Source organism: Lingula anatina, chromosome 7, assembly GCF_051362555.1.
Source record: "Lingula anatina isolate TDL-2025a chromosome 7, LinAna3.0, whole genome shotgun sequence".
Taxonomy (NCBI): Eukaryota; Metazoa; Brachiopoda; class Lingulata; order Lingulida; family Lingulidae; genus Lingula; species Lingula anatina.
In genome coordinates this window covers 8,352,858-8,365,000 of record NC_141773.1, presented here as the reverse complement: position 1 = coordinate 8,365,000, position 12,143 = coordinate 8,352,858, and the positions used below count along the sequence as shown (strand labels likewise).

Below are 12,143 nucleotides of genomic sequence, written 5' to 3'. Positions count from 1 at the left end.
GCGGCATATTTGAGTGAAATAATCTGCCTCCTTTAATTTAAAATAGGTGCAAAATCTAAAAGATTATCTAACTGTTCGCTATCTAGAGTCATAAAACAAGTGATTTATAATTTTGTACTCACCCCACATACTGTTCTTCTAGCTGACACCGCCTGAAATTATTGGAAATTTGTCATTAGATGACTTGATGTGACAAAAAGTTTGTTTTCAACCAAGGAACCTTTCATCGTTGAACAAGATATCATTTAAATTTTTTTCCTTCAAGTATAAATTTACCATCTACGTGAACTGTGGACTTTTTGAGCTCGAGGATTATTGAAACTGGATGATATATATTTATCTCCGTCAATTTAAAATGACTGGATTTTACAGTCATATTTACCTGCAAAATAACTGCAAGCAAAAGCAAGTAAAACCGCATCATTTGTTCTTTTATATGATCTCCGATGTTGAGAAAGTCTGAAAAGACGTCGTTAGCTGCAAAGTCTGTCTTGATGGCGCCTACTGCTAGATGTGGAAGATGTCGTCTGCAGCTGCAAGGGATTTGAGGACTTTGCAACTCTCAGTCGTTTCAGGAAGGGCACTGCTTTGTATGCATATGTAATCCACCTTGGTGACGCACCTTCATGGATACTCAAGTGCATTATTTATACCTTTACGCAACATCGAAAGGTGTTGACCATTTCAACAAGTTGCCTTGCTCGTATGTCCTAAATGCTGTGCATCATCCGCACAGTGAAAAGTTATATAAGAAATTATTCACTCCCACTTTCGGGTTATAGAAAACAAATAATAACGCTAATATAGACAATAATTAACCAAACTTTTCCTACGTATTTCGACTTTTGCCGAAATACCAGTTAGTTCCGTTCTCTCCGAATGAGTGTACTGCTCAGGTTGATTTCTACTACATCACAAGAACATGTTTTTTAAGTACATGATGAAGACTAAGTACCAGTGAGTTAGCGAAGGATGAACACTCTCTCAGAGGATAGGGGATTATTGGTTTTGGAAAAAGAAAAAATAAAGAAAAAAACTCTTATGATGTTGAAAAAGCAGTTAATAACATATCGGCAAATACCTGTTCTTTTTGTCAGCATGAAAAAGCTTCAGACATATCATATATACTTTACTTCTCTCATTGTTATTACCTTATCAAAAAGAAGTAGAAAATTAACTGTCCAAATAGCCAATTTCAATATAATGAATTCTTCAGTCCTTAAGAATAAATAATATAACACCCTGATATGGTTACATGACTACAAATGCACTTAAGTAAGAATCGAGAATGCAAGACCGACGATTAAGATAAGATAATAGTACAAGTACATTTATCTACAAGACGTAATCATTCCTTGGTATATGTCACCTTTACTTTTCACTGCAGCCAAAAACTCAAACAATACATTTGAATATATAACCATTCTCTGATTTATAACCATTTATTTGTTAAAGCAGACTCCACATACTGAATAACTTGGCAAGGTGTGGTATGTCATGATCACGCTCGGCTGTCACCTTGATTGGATAGTAAACGATTGTCGTAAAATCGCTAAATGATATTAAAACCAGGTTCATAAACTTGAAAACCACCTAGGACAACCTTAGACTGCCACATTAATCCAATACAATGCAAAAATAAACTATAACAAGTGGTTAAAGCCTTCAAACCGAATGTCGTAAAGTCCCCATATACCTCCATAGAGACAATAAAATAGAGTCAGCTTGTGAAACAAAACTCAACCAACTTAAACATAATAATCGAAATAAAATACTGCCGGGCATCGGAGCGGCCTAAAACTTGGCACGCTTACCGAAAATACTGCAGGCTACATCATCCCGTCGCTCGTTTGTAAATTCCGTGCATGGCATACGCACAATCAAACTGTAAAGCCAAATTCCACCTTTGATGTTTATTTTGGTCCTCTACACTATTCAAATCAGGAAGTGACGTAACCGCAGAGGTCGTATTGTCCAGTGGCATGGCTTCTTTTTCTTAATTGGAGGTTAGAGTGGACCAAAATAAGTCTAAGGTTGTCCTAGGTGGTTTTCAAGTTTATGAACCCGGTTTTAATATCATTTAGCGATTTTACGACAATCGTTTACTATCCAATCAAGGTGACAGCCGAGGGTGGTCATGATCGAATGATAGCTGAATAGAACACTATCTACACGGTTGGAAGTGATACGAAGTCACTCATCTTTCTCAAACCGTTGAACAAAAGGTCGAGATTTCCTTCTTAAATGGCGGTCTGAATGTTGGGGAACATTAAAAACTAAATTATTTTATTAGGAATAGTATAAAACAGGATCCAAAAGTACCGACGGGTATAGCAATGACTCCAGGGTAACTGAAGGAAAAATCAGTCTTGTGAAATGATGGGCCAGTTTGATTATTGGTGGGCTTCTGCAGTTATTATTTATTCTTTTTTGAAAGATCAAAATAAAAATGCCTACCCATTTTATTAAATGTTATCCATTTGATATAAAAAACAACAAATACATTGTATGTATAATATTCAAATATTCTAAACAGAAACATTTTGACTTATGTTGTTTGTAACTCCAAACACTAGTATATTTGTTGCTTATACTTTTGAAATTCTATATAGCTGTCATACTTACTACTCAATTGTGTCAAAAATGCATGTGCAATTCACAGGAACAGCTTGTGCAACAACTCCTATACATATAAATTGAACCACACACAGTGTACAACACCTAAAATTTCATTTTGGCATTTTTATTTGCAAACCTACACTCTCAAGCAATACAAAACAAATGCTTTTAACTTTATTTTTTTAAATGCCACAGACAATTACCAGCTTTACAATGTTATCTTCTCTATTAATTTCTTTTTTGTTGTTTTTGAATAGTTTATCCAGGTATATCTTATCTACATTAATACTGCTAAATTCAACAAATAATTTCTTAAGATTAATAAAACTGGTGATTATAAATGTGGGCCAAGTAGAACACTTCAGTTTTTTCAGGTCATCATAAATGGTTACAGAGCTGAAGTTTTGCCCATTTTCAGGCAAATTCCAGTTTATTTCCCCAGTCATGTACAAAAAAATGCCAATTGATATTAACTCATTTTCTATCGTTTAGATAACATCCTTGATATCTCCAATCAATCATCCCCTTTTCAACTTTACTCAGCTTAACTTGAAGACAGTTTTATAAAGAAAGCTCTTCACTAAATGTCACTGTTAACAGTTAGTTATAGAACTGTAATTCCTTTCTCATTTTTTGTTCCCCTTTAAAATTCCAGCCAAGCTGTCAACCTCTTCCAGCACATCCTCCTGCTTCATCCTCCACACAGTGGTGCCATCTTTTGAACAGATAAGGAAGATGTCAAACAATCAGACATGTATGTTACAAATGCTTGAGCACATGCACACATAATGAAATTGCAAAATGCGATAGACCAACACCCCATTTCCATAGATTAGATCGACCTACTTTAGATCGACCTAACTCCCTGGGGGTTCACGCTAAATAGCTGTCAGCCGGGCGGACACCAAAGTTATTTACCTCCTTACAGCTTGTAGTAGGCGGGACGGACATTTAAGTCGGATTATCTGAAAGTAATCTAGTGAGACTCCCCGCGGGGATAGATCGATCTAAAACCTATGGGAATAGAGCCCAAGACAATATGCACACAAACATATAGGGTAGGATTCATTAAACCCTTTGATTACGAGTATATAATCAAAGAACGGTAAGATCATAAAACATTGCGACAATCTGTCTCCAACACCTTCATTTCAAAAAGGATACACGCTCCACAAACATATACAACCAACAGGAATGCGGTTATCCTGCTATTTCTTCTAATTCGATTATTTTTTCTCGCTCTCTGTTCGTTTAGTCTCTCTAACTTTTTCATGTAGTAATATGTCTCGTTTCCAACTGTCTCAGGTGTCGGATTTTCCATTTTTGGCAAAGTCCTGGGTAGCACAATATCACCAAAAAGTTTTTCATAAATTCTGCTGCTTAACGGCGCCTGCTTTGTTGCCGAAACAGACTTTTTTGGTGGTGGTCGTGGTCCAACTTTCACCGGTGGCTCAGCCATTTTGCTTTTCTCAAGGTGAAGGTGAAACGGTTTTCAGGAATCACGTTTTCGTGTAACTTTACATAATGTAAATATTCTATTCATAAGAGGTATGTCGAGTGAACAGTAAATTCCTCTCATTTTGATAAAAAATTCTAAAATACATCCTCAACACCTCAACATTATTACGAAACACAAAATCTACGATGTCTTGTCTTGATATTTAGTGACACCTATGAAACGTAATCCGCTCCACGTCGCCGACAAGAAAATGGATATTGCAATGCCGGTAGGTGGACCTTATTATTTTTACGCTCATAAGGCTTATTTCCTTTATTTTATATGTAACGGTGTCCTAAAAAACATTTAATAATAAACTGGCAGTTCTACAGAGCTAAAATGTCCGCGTTTTAGAGACATTTGGTAGTGAAGTTGAAACAAACTGGAAAGAGAATTTGGAAAATGAAGTTAACATTGCATTTAGATTATTTTTGTGCACAATTACACGTCATTGTTACCAAGTCCGAAATTCGTGAGTTGACACTCCTAATTGGTGATCTGTGATATGTACGCAGTGCTAATGCATTAAAGCAACGGACTGAAAAAGTGTGAAATGACCAGTTTGCGCATCCACCGTGGATCTGGAGCACTGAAAACTTTATCTTACGTCTGTTATCGTCAACTCGCATACTGCTGTACAGCCACCCAGTTATCATGTTGTTCAAACCATGAGTAAGGTTCTTGTAAGATTCATCTTCTTTTCTACCAGTTACGCCAACAAATCTTTTTACTTTTACTTCCACCTTGTCTTCCATGTTCATTGTTGTAATGTATAATATTATTTTTAAACAAAATTGATAAATACCCCGGTATGACTATTTATTGCTATTGATAAATTCTGTTTTCAGGAACCCTCTTTGTACGTAATAAAAGCCATAGGAATATTAGACAACGATTCTAACAGAATCATTGCCAAAGTAAGTGCAGCTGTGATAAAACTTATTACTAATCTACTGTTATATTCCCGATTTTTTTTAAATGAGATGATGAAATAACTGAGAAAGTTCTCACAAAGAAAGGTAAAAAATTGCCTAGTGTGCCCCATACTGTACTACCTTAAAGAAGGTTAATTGTAATGTGGATGTTTGCTTTTTCAGTCTTTGATTATATATGAACTCATGCATCTCTGCTTGAAGTAACTTTGCCTGATAAGTTTTTATGACATAAATGCGTATAACATGTTTCATCATTAAAAAAAAAATCTTTTTTAGTATTATGATGATCACTTCCCAACAGTAAAGGAACAAATAGCATTTGAGAAGAACCTTTATAATAAAACACACAGGGCCAATGGTAAGTATAGGGCTAATTTTATACTCCCCTCCCCAGTCTATTCTATGAAAAATTGCACAGTATGAAAACTAAGCAAAAATAAATAAATAAATAAATAATTAATATCATATATCTGTATGGTTTTATTAAGTATTAGAACTATAAATTGGGTTTAGGTGAGATGGTTGCATATGTAGTTTTTCTAGATGCATTTGTTTATTAAGGAATTTTCTAGGTGTGTTGTTAATGTATTGTTTCAGTATGAATTTGCTTTTATTGTTTAGTTTTGCTACTTTGGATGAAGCAATTTATACTAATTCTAGCTAGGACATCAATACGTTTTTGGTTTTAAATCTGATAAAAAATCAAGAAATGAATCCAAAGTTTTATTTTTTGTGTGTGTGATAAGGTAGTGGACGATATTTTAACATCAATTTAGATGGAATTCTCAATCTTAAAGTTAATGTTACAAAGTAACTGTCACTCTGTTTGTTACTAATGCTTTCTGTTCATTTTTTTCTCAAGTTTTTCTTGTTGTTTTTGTGGTTGACAAATATGTCTGTCCTCTTTTATTTCTTTCTCTAGATTCTGTTGCTAGTAGAAATTGGGAAGATGAGTTCTCAGGTACCAAGTCACAGTACTGCTACTTGCTTGTTGACCTAGTCCTGAGTTTCAGAGGTCATCAGAAACTGTAACTGTAGCATGCCTCTGCCTGAGTTTTCTTTGACCTCTGAAACTCAGGGTAAATAATCCTGATTGCTAGGGAATATAGAGCATGCTCACACCAGGGGCTTGTTTTCGGGTAGCCGACTCTGTAAAGGCAATTTTGGTCTTCTGGTTTAAGAACTTAATATTCTATAATACCCTCACAATAAATTTTAATAGCTTATTTAGATATAATGTCAGTTGGAATAGCTTGAAATACTGGATCCATTGGTGCTATCTTACTTGCCAAGCTAGAAAACAAACCTGCTGACCAGGCTATAAATGTGGTGCCCTTGGTCATCCAGACATGGGTAGTGTTTTAAGTATTTTTTCTTTTGGCTTTTGAAGTAGTATTATATGTGGGCCTTTAACTGTCTGATACCTGTACAGGAATGTCAAAATAAGAATGATATGATATGCAGCTGTGTGAGTGTGTGTGCCTGTGCGTGTGTATATGTGTGTGTGTGTGTGTGTGTGTGTGTGTGTGTGCGCGCGCGTGCATGTGTGTGAGTGTGTGTGTATACAATAAGGACACAATCAGCGATTGGTGGTCAAATCATTCTTGACTTTTTTATTTGGATACCTATATAGAATAAGGATGATGGGAGCGGGGCATGTGCTAGACTAAAGTATAGGAATGGAATATGATATAAGTAGCATGCAACTGCCTGAAATAATGATCTAGTGTAATTGACTTCACTGATTACTTAAACCTCTAAAGAGATGGGAGCTTGGATTTTGTGTAAACCCATATAGATGTGAGTGAATTCTTTTCTAGAGATAAAATGATTTTGAGGAATAATTCTATAGGTTCGTTGTATACTATTATAATAACTTATTCTTGATTTATTCTTGATTATATAACATCTGTAGGTATTTTGTGAAATCTGAGCTCCTTTCACTTTAAGGGGCACAATAGCCAACAAACTAATTCATTTAGATAGTGCACCTTATTTTGTCAGCTGCAAGTTATCTGGAAGTGGGGATTGTAATACTATTATTGCTAAGCAGTTTGTCATCTAAATTTGTTACAAGATAGATATGCTGGATAAGACGTAACGTATGTTGATGTAGTAAGGTGATTGAAACAGCTGTCAATCATTTTGGAATATCTATGAAATTTTATGTCCTTGCACAACAGAGTGATTGTTGCTTTGTAACCCTGCTGCTGATCAAGAAGAGTTGTTTATTCTTTTAGGCATTTAAAATTGTCAACAAAGTGATTTGTCAGACTTCATCTTAATATCAAACTTATGTAAACTTTTGCACACAATTATTTTCAACCACCAAGACTTGCTGCGAAAGTGATAAACTTATTCTGTTTGTAGTGAAGTAATTTTCACATTTATAAAAAAAAGTCATTTCTTTTCTATGAGATGATTTTATCTTGAAATGCTGTGTTTTTTGAAGAAGCAAAAAAAAAAAAAAGGTTTTCTGATTTGCAGCCACATTTATATTATTCATGCTGAACTACAAACCAGTAAGGAGTTGATATGAATTCCCATGTAATGATTATAAAGAATCTCATGTAAAAGATATTAAGGTGTGTATTTCTTGTTTTTCAGCTGAGATCATTATGTTTGAGGGACTCACCTGTGTATACAGAAGTAATGTGGATCTCTACTTTTTTGTGGTTGGCAGTTCCATGGAGAATGAGGTAATATGCTACAAGTGTTTGTCAGTCTGAGATACATTGATATAAAACAGTTATAATGAACTTAAAGATACCTTTGTTCATCATGTTTTGAATCTTGAAAGCTTGAATATTTTTTTTTTTATTTTACTCAAAAACATGTTGATGGAGTGTAAATAAAGTGAGAACTTAATTGGAAAAATATATGCATTCATGACAAATCTGCTAATTATTTCCTCATATAAGTATTTTAAAAGTCTTTCATTACATTTAAGTAAACACATGATTTCTCATGGATCTTTTATACCAATATGATGCAATGTTATGTCTCAGCTGTAAAAATATATTACATGAGAAATATAAACACTCGTAGCCTGGGTTAAACAATCAAAAAATTAAATTTTTTATCATTTAAAATGATGCCTTATGAACCATTATGACAACATCTGTCAACACTTTTCAGCTCATCTTGGCAAGCGTTCTTAACACTTTTTACGAATCTGTGAGTCAGATGCTACGGAAGAATGTAGAAAAGAGGGCACTACTAGACAACCTCGATGGTGCATTCTTGGCGCTGGATGAGATATGTGATGGAGGGTAATAGCATTCTTCTTGGTCTTAAGTTTATTGTCAAATTATGTGAGAAACAGTTACTCCTACAGGATTATCTCAGCAACATTTATGGAAGAAAAATGAGCAGAACTCAGATAAAGCTGACAAAATACAACCTCTCAAAATGTATGGTTTTTACCTCTTGTGTTAAAAGAACCGATAATTGTATCATGCACGTAACTTGCATATGTACCTCCTTCAGTCATTGTTTTTCATTGGTAAGAAAATCATGTGGGTTTGTAAAAAAATTTCATCTAGGGTAGTTCATAAATTCTTTTTGATACACTGCTTTTAATTGATTGTGCAAGTTGAGGTATGAAGAACTGTTTTGGACGGTTTTGTTGCTTAGTCTATCTCATACTCATCATACTGGTTCAGGAAAGAGTAAACTTATAGGATTTATTTGTGCATTTTTTTCAGCATTATATTAGAAGCTGATTCTACAGCTGTGTGTCAGAGGGTTGCAATAAAGAATGATGACATTCCACTAGGGGAGCAAACAGTTGCTCAGGTGAGTCATGGCTGCGTGTTACCTGACTGACCATTTTATATGGTTCAGTGTTGAAGATGTATAGATGCGAGGTGCAGAATTAATTTTCTGAATCATTCTCCAGCAAAGGCATGGAAAGGGAGGTCAGAGTAAAACATGAAAAGAAAAAAAAGGATCAAACTTGGGGAAGTGGTGATTATGTGTTCCAGGTGTGTGAATAAAGTGTACATACAAAGTAAACTGCCATGTCCACATCCCTCCTACAATGTTCACATCAGGATAAGCTTAGACTAGAGAAAGACTAATTGACATCACCAGGTGACCAGGTTACATGGGGACTTTCAGCAGGTTTCAAGTTTTTTTTATTTGAGAACAAGATGGTTTGGTGGCATCAGTTAGTCCAGCTCATTTAGTCCATGTTGATCCGGGTGTTAACTGGCCTAATGTAGGTGCAGACCTTAACCTGCTAGTAGTATTATCATGCTGCTAATAGAGAGAGATCAAAAATGTTGCATCACTTAAGTTATTTAAAAGCTTATAAACACTTATTTTGCCCAAACAACACTTCTTTGCAAGTTCTTTTTCAATATTATTACCTTTATTCAGCATCTAGCTGACAAGCTGAAGGTAGGTGGTTTTTGAAGCACTGGACAATGTGGACTTTCTTTTTGTGTATAATTTTGGGGCATTTCTTAAACTTTTAAATGACAATATTTATATCTTGAATTGAGGTTGAAGACACTGATGGGTGTAAAGGGGTTGTAAACTTGCAAATTTTGGTGGATTTTCTCCTTTTGTGTGTGTAACATGAAAAATTTTGAAAGGTCCTGTATTTTGAATGAATTATAATAAAATTCAGCAGAGCTTAGGGGTTTTCCTCATTTTAGCATACTCTTTTGCTCCAACTCATATAGCAGCTTGAATTAAGCAGGTCATAATCAACCCCCCTCCCCCCCCCCCAAAAAAAAAAAAAAATAAATAAATAAATGAATAAAAAAAATAAAAATAAATAAATAAATAAGAAGTGAAGAAAAAGTAAGCAAAATGAAATATTGGTAAGAGTTAGGCAAAGAGCAACCCATGAATTATTTTATTTGTACTCTTACTGCCTTTTTTTACACTTGCTTGAGAGAAAAGGAATTATTTTTGCAAATAGGGTTTGGTTTTATCTGCTTCTCACTGTGCAGGAAAATTAATGTAGTTCTTTGGGATGTGTGATATATTGTAATTTCACCACAAAATATGTTCTTTGTTTGATGCATCGCACACACTTTATCCCATTCCTCCCACACTGTAGAAAGGTTCTGCATGGGATTGTGGGTTTGTTTTTATACAAAGAGCACCAAAGGTTGTCGGTTTTATAGCTTTTCTCTCTCATAGGGGGTCTTTAGGATATCGGAATCAAAAATGGGATTCTACAGGCCTACCCAACTACCAGACTTGGCACAAAAGGATCCTGAATTAACTGGTATACCGGACCACACTACCTGTTTTCAAGGTGTGTGTCAGATCGCATTTCGGAGTATCAGTCAAAACACCGACAGGTGAGCCCATGGTCGTCCTACAAAATTTGTTCTAGGGTATGATACTCCGAAATGCGATCTGACACACACCTTGAAAACGGGTAGTGTGGTCTGAAATACTGGTTAATTCAGGATCCTTATGTGCCGAGTCTGGTAGTTGGGTAGGCCTGTTCTAAGGCCAATTATAGAAGCAAACATTTATATATGTACTCATGTCTTTAGTGAAATTTAAGATTTTTCACCCTTCCTTTCTGACCAGTCATTTTAGAAATATTATTCAAATATGAATTTATCATTGACACTTTATAACTTATAGTCCAGGCAGTAAAAAAAAAAAAAAAGAAACAAAAAAAAAAAAAAGCTGAAGACTTACAGACTTGCATAAAGTACTCACATGTGAACAAGTTAAATAGAGCTTGTTCCAAAATAACAAGGTGGGTGTGGAAGTATTTAGTATAAATTGCTTTCTTTTATCTTTATTCCGTATAATAGTATTTTTTGAATTAATGTTTCTTCCTTCTTTTTAAACTTCTTTCAGGTGCTGCAATCTGCAAAGGAACAACTAAAGTGGTCTTTACTGAAGTAGCACAAGAGCAGTGGAAAGAAGGAGACTTTGTACATAACGAGGCTGGAAGATAAACTGACAAAATATTGAATAAGAGGCATTTGGGTATAAATGGCAGGAGTTCAGAGAGAGACAATGGACACCACTATCAAACCAAGTGCTTAAAAATTGCAGAAACACATTTATGCCTGTAATTGTCAGTGCACCAGAACATGGGAAGAAGAGTGCAGTCATGTAAAAGTTGAACCTTATTACTGACTTGGACTTTTTTAAAGGTTTACTTTCATATCTGTATCTTTTAAGATACATATTTAAATATATATTTCATATAATATTAATGGCAACATTTCCATAAAGAAATGAATAAATGCATATAGAAAAATGTAGGTATAATAATACTGTTTGATATTGATACCAGGGGCCTGTTAAAATTCAGAAACTTTGGACTCAACATTATCAAATAGATTGTGAGCAAGAGATGATCAAAATTACAGTGCTTTATTAAAACCTTTCATTTGTTGTATTAAATTTATAATTTTCCCTACATACCTCAAACTTTGACCAAAAAGTATTTTCTTGGTTAATGATTGTGTGTTATACTGTTTGACAACAGGAGTCGCCCTAGAAAACTATATTAGATTCTGCTTTGGAGGAAAGACTAGCCTACACCACTCACATGTTTTGTGCTGTCATCTTTGCAGGGTTTTTAAAGGTGGCAGGAATATACAGCTAGTTGTATTTGAAATAAAAAAGTGTCTTGGTTGGAACGTTTAACAAAAATGACACTTTTGCACAGACAACAATTAACCTTCTGTTAAATTGTAAAAATCCATGCTGGTATTTTGGATTTCTTAATTTTATGAAAAGTACTTAATCTTTCCTCTTGATAGAATCAAAGTGATAAGTTGGAAATAGTTTTTAAAAAAGGTCTCACTAGTCATGGTCATTTGGTATTCCATAAAATTAATGTCGCTATACAAACACTTTGGTAGAGAGTCAGATCTCTTGTGAGAAAATTTGACAGAGCTGGTTGGGATCATAAAACATTTTCATATAATGTGTATTATTCAAATTTTATAAATTGTATCTTGAAATACAACATTGACATGGTGCATTTAGAGCAATGTGTTTTGTGTTTTATGTAATGTATTATGTGGGGGTTCCTTACACCAAAAGAAGATCATTGATTGGCTAAATATCACCCTGTAATTTTTGCTTCGTTGTTC

General features: G+C 34.6%; 2 protein-coding genes across 3 annotated transcripts in view; one reads left to right on the top strand and one right to left on the bottom strand.

Moving 5' to 3' along the window:
- Window positions 1-2,060, bottom strand: part of LOC106181667 (PI-actitoxin-Axm2b) — a 3,914-nt gene extending 1,854 nt beyond the window's left edge. The window contains exons 1-2 of the mRNA XM_013566113.2: window positions 383-2,060; window positions 123-152 (exon numbers count right to left, since the gene is read on the bottom strand). Coding sequence (XP_013421567.2) covers window positions 123-152; window positions 383-424 — 72 coding nt within the window. The 5' untranslated portion in view covers window positions 425-2,060. The remainder of the gene's footprint in view (window positions 1-122; window positions 153-382) is intronic.
- A 2,134-nt stretch (window positions 2,061-4,194) lies between these two features.
- LOC106181668 (coatomer subunit zeta-1) lies at window positions 4,195-12,037 on the top strand. 2 transcript variants are annotated; one of them, XM_024076799.2, is made up of 8 exons: window positions 4,195-4,346; window positions 4,966-5,034; window positions 5,329-5,410; window positions 5,975-6,013; window positions 7,660-7,751; window positions 8,191-8,324; window positions 8,760-8,850; window positions 10,891-12,037. In XM_024076799.2, the coding sequence occupies exons 1-8, from the start codon at window positions 4,293-4,295 to the stop codon at window positions 10,936-10,938; spliced, it is 609 nt and encodes a 202-aa protein (XP_023932567.2). In that variant the 5' UTR covers window positions 4,195-4,292; the 3' UTR covers window positions 10,939-12,037. The 2 variants fall into 2 exon arrangements, with proteins under 2 accessions (XP_023932567.2, XP_013421568.2); XM_013566114.2 differs by lacking the exon at window positions 5,975-6,013 and having other exon boundaries at window positions 4,285-4,346.
- Window positions 12,038-12,143: the final 106 nt, after the last annotated feature.

What these genes read in the sequence shown, in the direction of transcription:
- LOC106181668 (XM_024076799.2), top strand. Translation starts at nt 4,293, where the DNA reads ATGAAACGTAATCCGCTCCACGTCGCCGACAAGAAAATGGATATTGCA. An exon ending in AAATGGATATTGCAATGCCG is followed by an intron (nt 4,347 to 4,965) that starts GTAGGTGGACCT and finishes TTCTGTTTTCAG; the next exon opens with GAACCCTCTTTGTACGTAAT. An exon ending in GCAGTTCCATGGAGAATGAG is followed by an intron (nt 7,752 to 8,190) that starts GTAATATGCTAC and finishes AACACTTTTCAG; the next exon opens with CTCATCTTGGCAAGCGTTCT.